General features: G+C 39.7%; 2 protein-coding genes across 2 annotated transcripts; both read right to left on the bottom strand.

Moving 5' to 3' along the window:
- Positions 1–825: 825 nt before the first annotated feature.
- LOC139289332 (acidic mammalian chitinase-like) lies at positions 826–5513 on the bottom strand. The gene is made up of 11 exons (XM_070910912.1): positions 5489–5513; positions 5375–5404; positions 5075–5279; positions 3814–3870; positions 3554–3719; positions 3292–3416; positions 3067–3190; positions 2801–2980; positions 2509–2625; positions 1232–1364; positions 826–1124 (listed from the first exon to the last, which is right to left on the bottom strand). The coding sequence occupies exons 1-11, from the start codon at positions 5511–5513 to the stop codon at positions 826–828; spliced, it is 1461 nt and encodes a 486-aa protein (XP_070767013.1).
- Positions 5514–8276: 2763 nt separating this feature from the next.
- Positions 8277–18629, bottom strand: nfascb (neurofascin homolog (chicken) b). Its single transcript, XM_070910949.1, has 26 exons — positions 18554–18629; positions 18348–18453; positions 18043–18233; positions 17228–17350; positions 16876–17094; positions 15656–15767; positions 15294–15481; positions 15081–15212; positions 14845–14988; positions 14289–14400; positions 14017–14180; positions 13757–13904; positions 13518–13642; positions 13333–13434; positions 13030–13227; positions 12574–12644; positions 12253–12475; positions 11753–11868; positions 10900–11110; positions 10646–10768; positions 10136–10309; positions 9901–10032; positions 9746–9815; positions 8902–8913; positions 8626–8661; positions 8277–8508 (listed from the first exon to the last, which is right to left on the bottom strand). Exons 1-26 carry the CDS (start codon positions 18627–18629, stop codon positions 8277–8279), a joined length of 3540 nt encoding a protein of 1179 aa, XP_070767050.1.
- Between the last annotated feature and the right edge of the window lie 1012 nt (positions 18630–19641).

Below are 19641 nucleotides of genomic sequence, written 5' to 3'. Positions count from 1 at the left end.
TGTCATCAATTCTACATTTTCTTCAAAAGCTGTCAATCGTTTCATAAAACATTGTCTTGTGATGTCAAAGTATGTTTTGCCTTTTACATTTTCTAATATTCCCAGAGACGTTTAGAGGACTTGAGGTCAGATGACTGGAGAACATCTTTGGACAGACAGACCTGGCCTAGCTTCAGTGTATGTATGCTAGAAAATATGTCCTCTTACAAACATCAAGCCAAACAGGCGTATAAAACCCTATAATGTGTCTCGATGAATAGCATAGTAGAAAGCAGACTGATATGGTGACACAATCTTGTCAAAATTGTTTTCTACAAGACTTGGAGAGAATTTATTTCAAAAAGAATCCCCAGTAAGAAGAAGAGTAATTACTTTATTAATCCCTTTCGGGGAAATTCATTTTTTCACTAATTTTTACACTTTTACACACATAAGCCCAAAATACAAACATGAGCACGCACACAGGAGCATAGACATGCAACTGGGGGAGAGATGTTGGAGTGATGGGGCTGCCATGTAGCCGCAGTGCCCGGGAGGCGAACTGGCACCTCTCCAGCTACCAGTCCACACTCCATACTGGAACCAGCCACGCTCCAGTACCCAAGCCAAGCCAAGCCGCCCTAATACACCTCATGTAAGTATCATGAGTTGAGTGTTGTGTTGTGCAGTCACTATTTTGTGTTTCATGTCAGAATCATGTAAATAAAAAATGTATTTAGACTTTTTATTAATTTCAATAGTCCATAAAAATGAAATTATTTAAATTAAACAAAGCTTTTTAAAAATAAAAGTCACTTTTTTGTTTCATGAAGACAAGACATTTATTTAAGGCCAGTCGCAGCACTTGCATCTGTCACTGAAGACAAGATTAGCTGGACATCTCTGGAGGAACGTGTATCCGTGGACGCACTGAAAAAAGGAGCTGTGTTCCTGGTCATTTGTGTAGAGGCCGTCAGCCTTCCCACCACAGAAACCAGTTCCAGAAACCATAGCTGTGGTGGTAGTTTTGGCAGTGGTAGTTGTAGTACCAGCAGCAGCAACTGTGGTTTCTGCTGGGCCGGGACGGTTTGTAGTGATCACTGGTGGACGTGTCGTTGCAGGAGGCGGCGGTGGAGGTGGAAGATCTAGCAAGATAACACATATTTAAATTCAAGACATTATGGGAGGAAGATTTCACATGTTGGGTGGAGATAATGAAACTTTTTTGCAGTGTTGATGTCTTTCTGTTTACCTGAATTCAGGAGAGTGCGCAGATAACTAATGAGGGGATAGTTTCCCTGCCCACAAAACTGTCCGGCAAAATCATCCAGATCTAGAGACCAGACGAAGGCTCCTCCGAATTTGTTATCTTTCATATACTGTGCCTATGGGATGGGAAGTTTCGTAGTTTAAATACATATAACCAGTACAAGTGTAACACTTCTCAAGTATCTTTTTGTTCTTATTCACAGAATGCCACAGTGTGTGATCACATCAAAGAACCTACATATACAAATATGAAATACAGGCTATTGTCATAATAAACATCATAATATGAACATAATGAGTTTAATACATTCATAATATATTTTTTCAATGGGAAGTATCTGACAGTGTTATCCAGCTCTGCTCTCATTGGTCCAGTCTGAGAGTAGCTTGACTCTCAGTCATACAGATCGCATGCAGCTACCTGAGTGTTTGTGTCTACTGTATAAATATATATTGTTTGCTCTGCTTTGTGCTGTTTATTTGATAAATTCCAAGATCTCTGTTAGAGCGAAATGTTTTTTGTTGTTTGTTTTTTATCCAGCACCTGTAAACATTTTTTTTCTACACTCTGTTTGCCAGAAAGTGCCTTCCTCCCTTTATGTGTATCTTTAACTGGAATATTACCATAATTCATGTGTCACATTGCAAACAACTAAGAGGATCAAAATTCTGTGATGTACATGCAACATAGGCAGCAGTGGTGAACCAAATCACATCATTTCTGTTCCAACACATGAATGTGAAGTTTGGTGGTTCTATCATTTAAGAATTCGACCATATACTGTGTATCTGTCCAGGTCTATTTGATTTTTGCACCTGGTTTGGATTTCCATCACTCTGGGTGACAGCTGTGATTTCATTAATCTATTCCTCTACTATATTTGTATTGAAATTGGATAATTCTTGCAGGAAAGTTAACAAAAACTAGTTGAATCATGAATAAAGCTACAATATCTGCGTGAACTTAAATGTCACACACGCGAAAATAGCCAAATCAACCAGATAAAAAAGACCTGACCTGAGGTGATATTTGCTGAAACATAAAGTTTCAAGCCAGAGTGCCACCTTCTGCCCAATCTAAGGTATTAAAAACTGCTTATGCTGACTGTGCAGCTTCGTTGCGTGATCAGATATACCCAGTGCTCATTTAGGAAGCAAAGATAACGATAGCTGGCAAGTGGTGATAGTGATATGCTACTTTTATCTTGTTCTTATTATCTCCATAAACATAGATGTGAAGGGTAATATGTTATTTATTACCTTGATTTCAAAGCTCTGCCTGTTATCAAACCCAACCCACTCATTTCCTTTCACGGCATAGGGCACCATTTGCTCATCAATCCAGTGGAGACTGCCTCCTTGGAGGAAAGTGCAAATCTGTAGAAATGGAATAAAATGATACTTAAACATCCTCAACATGATTTGTGATGTCTTAGTTTGAAACATCTCTCTATTTATGTTGGGCTTGTATTAATTAAATCTGCATTGAGTTAAATTTTGCGACATATTAAATTGTGTCTCAGTGTTGCTCTCGTGTTTGAACTTCACTGACCTCGTAGTAGGACCAAAAGCCAGCTTCACGGGAGTAGGGCCCAGCAGAGGCTGGTCCGCTGGCAAATGCTCCGACACCATTGGCTGATGTTGTGCGAAATGTGCGTCCATACGTGGGAAAACCAACGTTGAGCTTTTCAAGAGGAGCTCCTTGGTCTCTCCAGTATTTCATAGCAAAGTCCTGATATTAAAAACAAAGACATGTTAGGTATTCAGCTTCTTGGGTTTTCAGGATGACAACTGAATTTTGTTGAGGATTTTACTCACCACATTGTAGTAGATGTTGTGGCCCTGATCAAAAGAGCTGCGGTACAGAGGGCTGTTGTGACCAGTGAACGGGTCCCATGCTCCGTGGAAGTCATAGGACATGACATTTATAAAGTCCAGGAACCTGTTAGACATTGTGTGACACAAGCATGATGGTGAAAAAATAAAAAAAATAAAGCTTTTTCAACTTTAAAGCTAAATGACTCCCATGTCACAGGAACTCACTTTGAGATGTCAGCAATCTCATATCCGTCGTCAATGTTTCCCTTCCCAGCAGCCACTGCAGCTGTGACCAGCAGTCGTGGTTTTCTGGTCTCAGTGGCTTCTTTTTCGAAGGCAGCGAGTAATTCCTAAACGCAAGAGGGAAGTAGTTGAGGATAATCATGTGTGCAATGTGAGAATATGTGACACATTGCTGTTGCATCTCCAATCCTGTGGGATTCTGTCAGCGCTGCGGACTAGGGGAGGTGTAGATTTCCAAACTGACCTGGCAGAGCAATGTGAACCTCTCCTTGTCCTCTGGTGGGCTTCCACGTGCTCCAGGATACTCCCAGTCCAGGTCCAGCCCGTCAAAGCCATGCTGTCTTAAGAATCTGATAGAAGACTGGATGAACCTCTGGCGGTTGGCAGGAGATGAAACCATGATGGTAAATCTGTGAACATGTAAAACAACTTATAGCCACACTGTTGATGATGTTGTCGTTACTATGAGATAATGTAACACCGTATGATTCCATGTCGACTCACTGTGTACTTCCAAAGTTCCACCCACCAACAGCCAACAGAGTCTTCAACTGAGGGTTTCTGTGCAAGAAATATGCAAAAAAAACCATGTAGATTTACAATAAATGAGTGTAGGAACAACCTAAATCCTTTACTGCTTCTGTAAAAGTAGCAATTCCACAATGTAAGAATTCTCCATTACAAGTAAATCTCAAAATCGTCTTTTTTCTTCCACTTAATGTATTTGTTTGATGACAAAACTACATAGGCCTATAGTTTTTGCCCTTTTTTACTCATGACCCGACAAAACCCTTTCTTTTGAGTTTTGTATATATTTGTTTACCTACCTTTTTCCCCTTTTTCTTTGTTTGTGTGTAGGTTTGTGTTTTATTGTAACCTATTATTTCGTTTTTCCCTTTTCTTTTACAGACATATATTTATTGCATTAAAGAATGCTGGATATACATTTGTGTATACATCGAAAAATATTACTGAAAAAGACTTTATTATATTATATTATTGTATTATTATTAGAAAAATGTACTTAGTATGAAAAGTACAATAAAAGTACTTATTATGCAGCAGAAAGGCCTCTGTTATGTATTAGTGGACTAGTTTTACTGATCTGTTAAAGCGGCATTAAGCAGCAGTCGAGGGAGCCTTATGCTGCCGGGTAGTTCAATTTATAACAATGCAAATTTTAAGTTGAGCATAGCTTTTGTGAAATGTTACAAAGTCACTAGTAACTACACTGGTAGCTGTGAGATAAAAATAGTGGAAAAGTAAAAAGTATATTATATTTGCCTCTGAAATGTAGTGCATCAGATTCAAGATTCAAATATTTTCAGTATGTGCCCTGAAATGCGGGGGTGGCATACTCTAGACAATGTGCTAAAAGGCTAATATGCACTAATAGTAATTAGAGTAAGTATTAAAAAAGGATGATTTTAGTAAGTTCTCTGACTTCTTAAGTTAAATAAATTATTCAAAAACACATCGGATAATAAAGCTTTCTCTTAGCTCATGAAAGTTGATGTTTTGGAGATACACAGTTTTCACAGGACAGCAACAAAATGTACTAGATTTCCCTCAGGATCAATAAAGTACCTTTCTATCTATCTAGTTGGATTCCACCGCAGTTAGAATCGAATCTCCTTAAATGTAAAACTGAATGATACCATTAAAATCATTGAACTTCATCTCGACTGCTGCTGTGATTAGTAGGTGTAGAATGACAGGTGATGTGACTGCAGATAGATTGATTCTGCAGGACGGAGCAACTCACCTGTTCTTGAGTTCATTGAAGGATTTATAGAGGACATCATCATTCCACTCATATGGTGACAGCTCGTTAGAGGGGCTGATAATTGAAAAGGCGTAGATCAGGTGTGTGCAGAGGTTGGGGTCTACATTGGCGGGCAGATACCGGCCAACACCCGGCCTGTACTGGGACCAGTTGGTGAAGTAGCACACCAGTTTGGTAGAAGACACTTTTGGAGAGGGGAGACAAGATTAGAGTTAAGTTTCCATGGTGATTAAGAAAAATCTCAGTGACATATTGAGAAGTTAAATAATGAAGGCATACCCATCTGAAGACACATCAAAAGGGACAGTCCTATAAAAAACAGACATTTCATTTTTTGTTTTTTGGCATGAGATCACTGTCTCTGAATGAATCAACTGAAAGAAGGTAACTTACCCGCCAAAAGTGTTAGTCGAGCCATGTTCAGTCAGCTGAGTCTTTTCCTCAGAATGACCTGCAACAATAAAAAATGTTGTGTGTCATGAATCTTGAGATATACGATTGCGTTATAGCTTTTGTAAACCAATTTGCAACCAAATCTACACTGTACTTCTGTTCTACGACTGTACTATGGGCTGTAATGCTGCACGTATACCTGTAAAACACACGCTACTTAAACCTCTGTGTGCTGATGACTTACCTCGTCCCAGGCGATTGGCTGTATGTGCCTATCCACCTGGGAGTCCCTTTTATATAGACGTAGATAAGACAGGGACAAAGGCTGCGTGCCCAGTGAGGTGTAATGTATGCTTCAGGAGAGGACTTGTCACTGTGAAACTGGTCACAATGAGCTGTCAGAAGATGACCGTTGATATGGTATTGCCAGATAAATCTGGATCAGAGCACTTGAGGTTATGTAAACTTGCCTCTGTAAAATCCTTCAGATCAGGAGAGCTGACCAATTCATGCAGATAAGATGACAGTGATAAATGTCTGGTTGATTAATTGTATTTCATATAACTTCAGGATATAAAAATGGTTTCCATTATGTGAACAACCAACACAACACTTTTAAAGTAGCCTTGTTTAGATGAACATATTTTACCCTTGCCTGTGTGGATGCAGGTCCTGCTGCTCACAGTGTGTTATTAGCAGGGTTGTAGAAAACTCTTCTTCTGTCTTGGACTTGGTCTTTAGGGATGGTCACTGTTGGCCTTTTCAGACTTTTTGACATCCATCTAGAAATAAATAATAAATATAGCAGGGCTACAACTAACAGTTATTTTAATTATCAATCAATCCATCCAAAGAAAAGCAGTAAATGCTCACATTTGAGAAGCTGGAAAATTAATCAACTAATCATTTCAGCTACAAAATAATAAATACAGAAGAAGAATTGAAGAATTACACCTGTGTACAGCACCTTAATGCGTTGAATGAATGTTGACAGATAGAGGTGCAAAACCTCTGAATATTGCTATTTATCTCAGGTGATCCTTGTGAAACAAATGTAAGGGCTTAATATTTGGAAAGACACTGTTTTCTTGCATGTTTTGTTGTCTTGTGTAGCTTTGTTTGCTCTGGTCATGACTTTTTATTATATAGGAACAAAAGAAAAGCCTTGTTTGTTAATCTATATCTATATCTATAACCGTAATTAGGTGGGTGCAATAATATGTTAAGTCCAACAATATCAGAGACTAAGGTATCATATCAGAGGCCCGATAAACTCGAGGGGTTATCAGATAAGATGTCCTTTTCCATTACGCTGTGTGATCCCTTGATGACGTAACTACAAGTTATCTTGTATGGCAGCAAATAGGGCGAATAGAGTTCAATAAGCTGGAAATATCTTTTAGGTTTTGTTTTATTTTGAAAGACCAATTGATGCAGCAACAGTTAGAGGAATAGTTCAACATTTGGGGTAATACAATGAGAAGATTGATACCTCTCACAACTGTAAGGTAACTACGAAGCAACAGCCATACACAGGACCATATAACGTGTTGATTAATGAGCTTTAAAAGTGCTGGTAGGTGGTTTTTGTTACCTTTGGACGGAGCCAGACCAGCCGTTTCCCCTGTTTCTAGTCTTTATTCTAAGCTAAGTTAGCCAGCTGCTGGTGTTAGTGTACAGACATGAGAGTGCTATCAATCTTCTCAACTCAAGAAAGCAAATAATCAAATTTCCAAAAGTGTTGAACTTTTACTGTAAGTTTTTAAAGTAAATTAAGTACAAAACTCTGTGATTCAAACACATTGTTTAAACTGCCCTGATGGCTTAAACACAGACACCCTTTAAAATTAGGAAACAGAGCAGCTGAATTCAACCTTCAGAGTCATATCAAACATGCAAGGAATAAATATTTCCTCTTTATTTACATTTAAGACATAACTGTGGTAATACACAGATGCTGTTAGGGGTCAAATACACTAAAGCTGTTACATCAAGATTAATGATTTCTATCCATCTCCATCGTGGGTGAAATGGGAAGACAGTGCAAGTTCATGGAGAAACATGAGCAATGGCTGATTTTACAGCTGGTTTATGGCTGCTTGTTGATTCCCTAAATGGCTTGATCTCTTGCCTCCCATCAGAGCACAGTTGGCAAACTGACTGCATATGAATGATTAGTCCTTGGATATATTTTATTATCCTTCACCTATCACATAACACTTTTGTACTCTCACATTGTACCTTCAACACTAGTGTATAAAACAAAGAGGAGGCATTCAATGTTCAGGGATTACATTGTGGCTCCCCTGATCATGAAAGTACGGCATGCAGCCCTTATTTCAAACAGCCAACACAAATTCCCATTATTAAAATTAGCCGAAAAAAAAAAAATGCAATAACATTAGTTAAGTTGGTCCTTGCAACTGCTTTTATCAACATGATAAACCGATCCACTTCTGTCTCCTCTGATGAGCAGCCTCTCTCCATTGACAGGATAATTCAACATGTACTCATGCGTATGCACGCGCACAAACACTCATCAGATGAATAAGCATCTCATCTCTAGTATTGTCCCAACTATTCCACCATTTTCTTCTTTAAATGCATGAAAGTCGCTTTGCGTGGAAGGACACAGAGGCAAACAGCACCTGCAGGCTCCAGCTGTTCCCTCCCGCTGACAAACCACAAGCACCACAAGTTCTTAATTCAAGGTGGAGGGCACAAGCACGGCAAAGTCACATGACAAATAGTTGAGCTGAAGTCAGAAAGGCAGTTTGAACTTTGAGTTTTATGCCAAGGAGTAGATGGTATTCATCGGAGAGTGGAGCTCCAGACCTCCACCAAAGTCCAAGTCCCTGACATCTCTCCTGGTTCCTGTGTACTGGCCAATGAACGAGCCATCCTCGTTGAACGGTATCTCTCCTCCTTCACCGTAGTCCACCAGACTGTCATCACTGTCTGATTGCTTCATCATTGCCTCCATAGACGGCTGGCCTCTTTGAAGCCCTCTTTCCTCCTCTCTACAAAATAATGCAAAAAATAAAAACTTGATATTAGAGGAGTCTCAGCACTAGAAGACTGAAAGGATGGAGGGTAAAACTGATCTATCAATACGCTCAAAATGTTCATGTACATACCGCCGGGGATAAGGCAGAGTGGAGACACGTGCTATCCTAAAATATGAAGAGAGTTCGTTCATCATTTGTATGACAGGATAGTAAATTTTTATCACATTTCATTGATCATCCACTCATGAAATGCTTCCAGTACTCTATTGAATATAGAATGTAGAGCTCCACTTCTGTCAGTTAAATACTGTATAAACAAATGAATAAATAACAAGCCATGTAATGCAACATTGTACAGTGTAAATGTCAATAGTGTCAATGTGTCAATATTTAGTCTTTTCATACCTTTCAAGAGACCTTGAGTAGAAAAAGAACAGGGTTGAAGTTTGGGGGGAATAAAGGTTTAGATAGAAAAGGTAGAGTAAATAGAAAAAAAAACAGAAAATAATGTAAGTATGATCAAAGAGTTATCATAAATAAATAAAGACCATAAATACTGTAACCAGATTTGATTTGTACCTGTGCAGCATCATGCTAAAATTTAATCAGAATTAAAAGCACCCTATGGAGTTTTTGACCACTGGTAGCACTATGGAGCAATGTTTTTGTGAGTGGTTCCCCATTTTGTTTGTATTGTTCACATGTGATGTGATAAAGATTCCTGCCCCCAGTTTCCTGCTCTTCCACTGATTGTAGGTTGGTGGCGGTAATGAGACACATAGCAATGTGCCGGAAAAGGCAGTGAAGAAGACTGCCAGCAAGCAAACATGGATCTAAACAATGCACAATTCAAAATAATCAAAAAGTTGACTTTTACTTAAGAAAGGAAACAGGCTCAACATGTTTGTCAGGTCGCAAGAATACATAAGGTTTGTTTAAGATAACTCCAAAGGGCAGCTTTAATTCACCAAACCAAATAATTCTAATGCACAGCTACAGAGCAAATGGATGTAAATACCAGGCTACTGTAGTACTGTAGTTTGAGTATTATTACCATGCCATCATATAAATACTTGCACATGATGTAACACACCTTGGAAACCTGAACATGATTTTGTAAAACAGTTTGGTAGATAAGACTGATAACTAAACGATAAGATGGGCTAAAATCCACATTTTCTCTGGGGGTAGCAGTATAGTTTGCAGTGAGTGATTTGTTTTTCCACCAGCTGTCCACTGCAATTCTTACCGGTAGTCAAATGATCCCTCCTGATCTTTGTCATCCACCGGCTCCAGTGAAATGTCTTTTTTCTCCCGTACTGAAATTAAAACAAGCCACCCTGTTATAAGAGATACAGAGTGGTGATTCTGGACAACGTGGAATATGAGGAATCACCACTGTACCTGGGTATTTCCCCCCTCGGCTCCTCTTGATGAAGCAGACTATGAGTAAGATGAGCACGATGAGAGCCACAGCACACATAATCCCGATGAACCAGCCCTGAGTGGAGATGTCCACCTGGTCCTGAGCATAAACTGAGACACACACATCATCACAGTCAACATCCACTCAGCACTTCAAAGTGTTTGTTTGGTCAACCAGCAACTGTGTTGATGCACGGAGCAAGTAGTAAATTACTTTCAGTGGTGTAGTGGGGTGACTCCTCTGTATGCCACTCCCCTATCCCGACCTCAGTTCTTGCCGCCACAGAGAATCTGTATCGAGTGTAGCGGTCGTAACGCCGGACTGAGAAACTTGTTACGTTTGGAAGGAACTCCTCAACTCGCAGCTCCTCTCCCCTGGTGGCATTCACTGTGGGGAGAGTGGAAATTGATCAACCCTTGATGCTGGTAGAGTGCAACCAACTAAGCTATTAAGTACCGTACCTGCTCGGAGAGTGCCTACACAAGTGTTCATCACCCTCTCAAGGACGTACTTCAGTGGTATTTTGGTCTTTGAGTGCATATTTAAGTGCGCTAGAATGTGCTACAGGGATGCCAGCTTTAGCGAAATAAACCGTTTCCTTTTCATTTGTTGAAGTTTTTGCTGTTTCTCCTAAGAGGACTGCAAAATACTACATTATGCTTTGAAAGTGTTGTAAAATCTCCAGAGGTATTTGAGAGTGTTTCAAATGTTTGATTGGCGTACCTGTCTGGTACTTGAGGGAATATCCAGTAATGATACCGTTGGGTTCTGCTGGCAGGTCCCAGTCAACATAAATACTGTCCAGATGTCGCTGTTGGATCCTGAAGGATCTGGGAACAGATGGTACTACAGACAAAAACACAGTGGGAGACGACACATAAGCTTTGGAAATACATTCATTTGTGATTTGCTCGTGCTTGGTAGAGGACACAGATGTTCTCATGTTCCTTGGATGGTAAATTAGTGACTTTTCTTACCTCCTTCAGGTGTTGAGAAGTGTATATTATTACTGGACGGCCCTTCATAACGATTGTTTGCCACCACTATATACATCTTGTAGTTGCTATAGGGGATGAGCCCAGTGAGGACCCCAGAGGGCTCTGGACCATCGTCCGTAAATGCTTTAGACTTCATCGCTCTGTTGACCCTTAGCCACCTCAGCTGGCTGCTGTCCCTCCAGTAGTAGACCTGAGAGATGAGGAGCAACACACCCAGCATTTTGATTCTGCTGCGAGCACTGGATTGTTATATTTGGTAAAAGTTTTTCAAGAAAAGGTGGAATTCCTGCACACTGTAACGCACTGTTAAATTCCAGGTATTAATATGCATTATTAGCTCATAGCTTATAATATTTTTGTATTTTGTACTGGTTGCATTATATTCAGTTGCCCAAATAACTACCTGTATGAGAGTGTGCATGTTATCATGTAGTGGGAGGAAGTGGAAGTCATTAGGAAGTTATTTGGAAGAAGCAGGATGGCTCAGGTTTGTTATTTGGCTCTTTTGATTGGTTGTTGGTCTTTAATATAAATATGTTGTTTCACATTGCGGTGGTTGAGCATTAATACAATCAGTGGTCACAGTGAGTGGGAATTCAACCTTTTCAGTCACCACAAACACAAGACATGAACAGTTTTTACTACTTTTAAAACTATTACATCAAGGGAAACTATTTTTTTCTAGCTCATTGTAATGTTTTGATTGTTATTATCACCAGTGGACTCTCCCAGTGAGGTACAGCATGTCCCCAGTTTCTATTGTTGTCTATCAACATAAATGTAAGCTATAATCAAAGTCCTTTATTCAGTATTGAATTCACAACAGACACACCTTGTATTCTTTCAGTTCTCCCATAATAGAGTTGCGTGTCACTGGGTCCCAGTGTATAGTCACCTCAGTGCTCTCGATGTTGGACACCCTCAGATTGAGGGGTGCAGTTAAAGGACCTGGGGAAAACAGAGATTGCTTTTGCTATCAGTGAACATAAAATGAGAAGTCGACAAGTCGACCCTCAAACGAAAACAATGTGGCAAATGTGATGGTAATATGGCGTTCATGTTTCATGTATTAACTTGAGGAATGTTACAGCCTCCTTATTGGCCTCTTTTTGTCTGCTGCTATTTTTTGTCTCTTCAGTAGAGTGGAAGCTTCACCGGAAGTTTAAGTCACATCCTTCATGTAAGTCAAGATTTATTTGCCAAGTCTGTTTGCATTGCATTTAGTTGTGTTTTGCTTTCATGCCCAAATTGAAAATGGACTGTTATGTGTTAGTTTTTCTTCCCTTTTGTCAATCATCTATATATTATAAAGCAGTGGATTTAGGTACTTACGGTCTTCCCCAGAGTAACCAATGACAACAGGAGACTCTGGACCCAGCCCAAAGTCGTTGACAGCCTGGACTTTGATCTCATAAGGAGTGAAGGTATCTGCATCGTAGATGTAGTATTTCAGCCATTTAGTGGTTGCATTCTTCCACTCCTCTCTTGAATCCCTCCTTTTCCACCACACCAGATACTTCAGGTGGGGCCCGTTCCACTCTCTGTAGGTCAGAGGCTGAAAGCATGGTGTATTAATTGCATTGTGGTAGAAATGAAAATATTCAACAGTCAAGATAAATATGAAAGTGTTACAGCTTTTGATGGGTTCATTACCTCCCAGCTGATCGCCATGTTATTCCTCCATGTACCCACACCCTTTAGGTTCTTTGGGATGACATCTGGGGCTGTACAGGAAAATCAACACAGTGTTCAGATCATTAGCTTTAAAGGAATACTTCAACTTTCAGGAAATACGATTATTCTCTTTCTTGGATTTGAAGCTAAAGCCAGGAGATGTTAGCATACCTAAGCATACAAACTAGAGCCAGCTGTTTCCCCCTGCTTCCAGTGTTTGTGCTAAGCTAACCATCTCCTGGCTGATAGCTTCATATTTAGCATACAGACATGAGAGTGGTATCAATCTTCTCATCTAACTCTCGGAAGATTCATTCCAATGAATTCCCAAAATGTCGAACACTTCCTTACAAATGTGCTACACATATGGCTGATTGCTGGCTTACAATCTGTCTCTGACGTAGACAGTATGTATTTCAGAAGCATCAAACCCACGTGCACCGCTGCTCTGGAAGCGCATAGATGGACGACTAGGGCGACTCATTCCCATTTCATTGATAGCGATGACCCGGAACTCGTAGTAGGTGAAAGGTGTAAGATGCAGAATGACAGAGTTGAGGTTCCCTGGGTACGTTGATAGGTTTCTCCACTTTCCAGGCAACCAGTCATCATCATCATACTGCACTAAGTACTCTGTAACAGGGCAGTAAATAAATATTTGGAAATATAGCCAAATATGTCAAAGTATTCACAAAATGTTTTTGTTTTTGTCAGTTTATTCAGTTGAATGTCACTTGCCTGTAATAGGGTTGTGGTTGTTGTCTCCAGGGACCCAACTGAGTCTTACACTACGTTCATATGGGTCTGACAACTCCAAATTAGTGGGAGGATCTGGACGGTCTACACACAAAAAGAAGAACAATTAAAAAGCCTTACATGCTTTCATGATTGATGAAATGTCATTTATTTTAAACGTGTCATACCCATCACCATTAGGCGTGCTGAGGCAGACTTCTGGTCCAATTCACTCTTGATGACACAGGTGTAATTGCCCTCATCGCCTCTGTTTACGTTAGTGATGACCAGATTTGATTCATCCAGAGAGATTCTGAGGATTGCATACACGTGAGTAAAACCGGCGAGATCAAGACACTCACTGATTCACACTAAAACTAATTCAAACTAATATATCTCTATAGAATTCATTCTTAAAAAGACATACCTCCAGCCAAGAGAGACCGTCTTTTTGTCTTTCATCCAGGTGGTTGTGACAGGAGTCGTGACATCTGCTTTTACACCACACTCAAAGCGCACATCGCTTCCACGGATGACTTTCATACTCTGTGGTCTTGTGACTATTAAAGTGGGCTCTGAGAAGAACGGATGAAAAAACTTGACAGATCACACAATCAAAAAGTGTTTGTGTACAATTTTATCATTAAATCAAAGATTTAAGTGTAAGTAAGACAGTGTGACCCTCACCTTTGACCTCTATCCGGACTTGACTCTCATCTCTTCCTGCGATGTTGCTGACTACACACAGGTAAGTGCCCTGTTCCTCTATCCGTATGTGTTTTATCTCCAGAGTCCCGTTACTGTGGGTCTTAAAACGGTTTCCTTCAAGATTCCCCTGTCCATATTTGGACCTGTGTGAGCAAACCCATAAACACACACACACACACACATGCACACACACTGTGAGCTGATGTCTGAACTCACTCTTTGCATTAAAGTGTCAAACAGCATGTTCTCACCATCGCAGGTCAGGCACTGGAGAACCAAAGAAGCGGCAGTCTAAGAAGACACGACTGTCCTCTGTCACCTTGATGAGTTCATTCCTGGGCCCGAGAATACGCGGTGTTGCATCTACATGGAACATGGACAAGTCATTAATATTTATTAATGAAATATTGCATGGATTGGCTATTGCTTTATGTTTCATTTTATTATTTGATTACATAGCATTGGATGTTTTATACCAGTGGCTTTTAAACTTTTTTTCGGGTAACCACCATTTTTCTAAATCTTCTTATACTGTATATTAGTGTGTTTTTTTGTTATTAAATGCATATACAGTACAGGGTTCCCAACATTTATTTTGAAAATCAATTTGAAAACATTTGTTCTACTTAATTTTTATGATGTATTTGAGTGGATAGACTAAAATGTGAAGAATGCGTGTACTTAATGTATTTTTTTTTATTGGTGACCCCCTAGCAAGCCATTCAAAATCACATTCAAAACTCAAAATGGCTGGATCAAACAAAGTTTTACACTGTAAATGTCATGGATGACAGAGTGGTTACTTACGTAGCACGTTGACAAAAGCATTGGCCAATAAGTACCCATATTGATTGGAAGCATTGCACTGGTAGACGGCATTGTTTTCAGCAGTCACACTGCGTAAAGTCAGTGTGTCTCCTGACACTTGTCTGTTCGGCTGTGGTGTAGCAACTGAAAAGAAAAAGAAAGGAAAAATACTACAGACGTTGATATTATCGAAATATACTTTTACAGCTATTAGGCATGATTTCCGAAAAACTAACTTTCAATTGGTTCCCCGTTGATGAACCAGCTGATTGTGGGACGAGGAATCCCATCAGAACGACATACCAAGCGTCCATTTTCCTCAGGGGCCAAGACCAAATTAGTGGGCTTCTCCAACCAGAATGGAGCCGCTGTCAATTACAGGTATGTTAGCTGTTTCAAAATGATTGTGCAGAAAGAAAAGACAACATGTTTCTGAAAATGTCTCTCACCTTTCACCCGGACGGTTATTGTGTGCTCAATGTATCCGATCTTGTTGGTAGCAGAGCAGACGTATTCACCCGCATCATTGAAAGATGCCTTTGGGATTTGAATCATCTTGTTGTAGTTCTTTACTTTCATGCGTGGCGCCACCACCAGGTCCTCACCGTCCTTGGTCCACTTAATATGAGGAGTTGGCCTTGATGATGATAAACAAGGCTTTACACAGGACGACTTTCATGAAATCAAAGTCACAATTATACTGTACAGAAAATGTACACACATAGCTTTATTTTGGCTTTTTGAAACAGTAGCATTGAATGAATTATAAAAACAGTTACAGTAAATCTTCTGATCTTGAGTTGACACTCACACTCCTGCAGCAATACACTCCAGGAGCAGTTCCTCCCCAAGCAGGACCAGTATGGAGCTGGATGAGCCTGTGGGAGACAGCCAGGAGGGGGCAGCCTCGGCCACTGTACGAGCTGCAGAGGACACAAACAGGAACGCACCAGTCGCACATGCTTCAAGTATTCGCAAACCCCGTGTGACCACGAAACAACACAAGACAACAGTGCAAGTTAACAGAGCAACACACTCACCACAGTTAGTGAGTTTAGTTGGAACAAATGTTGAGTCTTTTTAGGGTCTGAAATAAAACAAAATGGTCCAGTTTGTAAGTATAGTAATCACAAAACCACAGGGAGTTGAAATGATTGTTATTAGTGTATTCGTTTGGTTAGAAAAAGTTAGTATAGATGAACAGAAGATAGTGTTAGTGTGCAAAAGTGCAGTATATCTTGACAATGTACTGTGTAAACTGTTGTCCATAATGTAATACAAGTCCTGCATTTCCCTGTGATGCCATGTTATGTATCCAAGACTATATTAACACATTTCTAATTCGGTTCCCAATTAATGTTTTGTTGGCAGAAATTAGATATGCATTATGAAGATGTAAACAGGGAAAAGTTTACATACGAATATGAATTCAAACAAATCGAATGTCTTCCAATGTGGTTTGTGCCAGTTTTTTTGTTTTACTGGTCTCCACCACAGAGGTCACCAAAGATCCCTGCCATGACTCAGGCCAATCCTCCAGTCGCAGATCCCCAAATTCAACCACAGCTTAAACTACAGCTTGAATTATTTGTTTCCTTTACATCCATTGCATTTGGTCATTTGCTGTACTTTTAAGTTTACCAATGCAGCATACAGGTTACCATTGGTAGAGGAAGTACTCAGAACTTTTACTTAAGTAAAAGTAGAAAGTGCAGGGTAGCTTGTGAATTTCACCAAGGGGTCAATAAAGTCTTATCTTCATAATGTATTTGTTGATTATATTTTGTATTTTCAATCTGAATCTGCAAAGTAACTAGTAACTAACAGTATCAAATAAATGTAGTGGAGTAAAAAAAAGTACAATATTTGCCTCTGAACTGTAGTGGAGTAGATATAGCATAAAATAGAAATACTCAAGTAAAGTACAAGTACCTCAAAATTGTACTTAAGTACAGTAATTGAGTAAATGTACTGTGTACACCTGAAATTATATTATATATAAATTTGATGTGAACACACACTCATACTCACTTGTAAGCACTTTAACAACGACAGGCATCTTCTGCTGGATGACATTCTTGTAGGGGAAGCGGGCATTACAGCAGAAATCAGCAGCAGAGTCGTTGAACAGGACGTTAGAGAAGTACAGATCTCCGTTTACTCCCATGGACACCCTGCGGTCCTGCCGCACAGGCTGCATGGTGGGGAAAGCAGTCTGAATGGGCCAGTTGAAAGGTCTCGCATATGAGCCTGAAATGAAATATGGTGTTAAAAATGAAGTAATTCACAGGAAGTGGTATGGTCAGCAGATCATTAAAATGCCTCCTTGTTGAGGCGTATTTATCCAAGCTTTTATGGGACTGAGATGGAGAGAGATACTTACAGCTGGACATCCAGTAGGTTTCAGGTTTGGGCGGGCCAGGTGGAGGGTCACAGGACAGGACCAGAGGCAATCCAGCGCTGATCACCACAGGCTCCAGAATCTCCCTCGGCCACACTGGAGCTCCTACACAAACACAAAAACAAACAGAAGTATGCATGTCTCCACTGAGCAGCAAAGTCAGGTTTGATGACGATTTCATGAAATTCTGAACAGCAACAAACTGGTTGATGTTAATTACTGATTTGGTTTGCAAAAAAAAACAAATCAACTACCAGATATATTCAAGTATATTAAAGTTCAAGTCTGGTGATAAATCTCATGAAAAGACCAAAACCAGCAATAAATTGATCCTACTAACGTGTATTGCCTGTGTAGCCAAAGCCTGACATAGTTTATTCCTCTGTGCCATAGAGCTCCATTGTTGTCTAGAAACTATTAAAAACACATCAATGAGTCACACTGTTGCACTGGGAGACATGTTTCTTCATTATGATGAGCACTGTAGTCTATTTTGGGTCAGTCCCAACTAAACTGTCCTCCCGCTGCTGTCCAGCATCAAATCCGCGGTTGAAAATAATCCCAAACGAATGCACTGCAAATGAGCTTGGTATAAAGTGACATTTATGTTTTTTTCGTGAGTCATTTCAAATGACTACGCAACATATTGTATATAAAGTATGTAAAGTACATATATGTTGGAATACTGATTGAAAAACTTTGTTCCAAAGTAATATCCATATGCAGTGTGTCACTACACATCTCCTGTCAGTGGTACATCAGTGGTGGATATATCATGTATATAATACTGATCTTACTGTATAGTCGTAGTCTGATCTTGTTGGAGTATGCAGATCCATACTCATTGGAGGCAATGCACTGATACTCTGCCTCATACTGTTCTGGATTGTTCCAGGCATAGATGTCCAGTGTTCCCGAGCGCCTGCGCATCGATGCTTGAGGGTCACGTGCCACGTTATAATACTTCCCGTTACGCCTCCATGAGAAGCTTCACGATTGAGCAAAAAGTGTAAAGGAAGAGAGAAAAATCGGTGAGTTTTTTGTTTGCCGATAATAATGTCAGTTTCAACAAAACTGTTCACTGGGCTGCATCATGTCTCACATGGGATGGGGGTTTCCTTTGGCTTCACATTCGATGACCATGGTGTCTTTGGGGTCAACAATGTGCTCCTTCATTGACTGCTTTATGATGGTTGGGGGTTGCCTGACTGCAGGCAGAGAATTAAATCAACTTAGTATGTTAAAAACGCTTGTGATAAGACAATACATATGACAAATTAAAACATGCAAATGAAGTTGCTGACTCACCTTCCAGCGGGATGTCCAAAGCCCAAACACTCTGCCATAAAAGCAGCAGCAGCGCTGGTTCGACCAGTGTCCCCATCTTTACGGTGCATGGAATCCAGCAACACTTTGCTTCACCAATCCTCCTGTACAATACGTTCATGTCATGCACTTAAATAATTACTATTAGCAGAATATACTTCAAATCAAAAGTGCAATATATTATAAAAATATATGAAATCATTAGATTATTATTACTGATGCATTCAAGTTTTAGCAGCTTTTAACTGTTGTAGCTGGTCGAGGCGGAGCTAGTTCTGCTACATACATTTTTATTCTTTTTTTGGACCTTTTTCAAATGTTTCCTTTTTTTGTGAAATATTGGATCATTTTACCTCTGGGTGTCAAACTGATATTTAAATGAAACAATTTAAACAGTTTGGAGGGGAAATAATGCTATAATAAATAGGTGAAACTGCTAACAACTCACAGACTTCTGAAACATTTGACACAGGTGCCATAAATAAGTAAGATTGGGAACAACTAGTCTAATATGTCACAATGTATTTTCCAATTCCAGTTTTTGAATGAAAAATCAAAAAAAAGAAAAAATCTGAAATGAAGTGTAGTAGATATGTAAACTGGCATGTACAAAAGTAATTGTAATTGTAATTGTAATTGTACAAAAGTACAATGCTTGAGTAAATGTACTAAATTATTTCCACCAAAACACATCACTACTTAGATCCCACTGCCACATCAGATTCTCTAACAGAATAGTTTATCATCATCAATAAACTGCCTCAAGCTGCCATGAAAATGAACCCCCTGAAGGTCTGACAGAAGTACATTGAAGTAAAGCGTAAGTACAGAAAGACTCAGGAGGTGTTTCATTAGAAGCGTCTCTTCATCACATTATTGCTATGCAACTATGTGATGAACCTCAAGCCATGTTAGTATGATCAGAACAAAAAGTTGTCAGTACCTACCTCATGTAAAGTCAAATCAGGGCTCTCTCCTCCCCATCTCTGTGGCTTCCCTAATGCACCAATAATTCCAATGACTTTTCTCCACAAAATTATTCTTGTTCACTATACCAATTAATGCCTCAG

This window comes from Enoplosus armatus, chromosome 8 (genome assembly GCF_043641665.1).
Source record: "Enoplosus armatus isolate fEnoArm2 chromosome 8, fEnoArm2.hap1, whole genome shotgun sequence".
Taxonomy (NCBI): domain Eukaryota; kingdom Metazoa; phylum Chordata; class Actinopteri; order Centrarchiformes; family Enoplosidae; genus Enoplosus; species Enoplosus armatus.
This window is presented reverse-complemented; position numbering and strand designations above follow the sequence as displayed.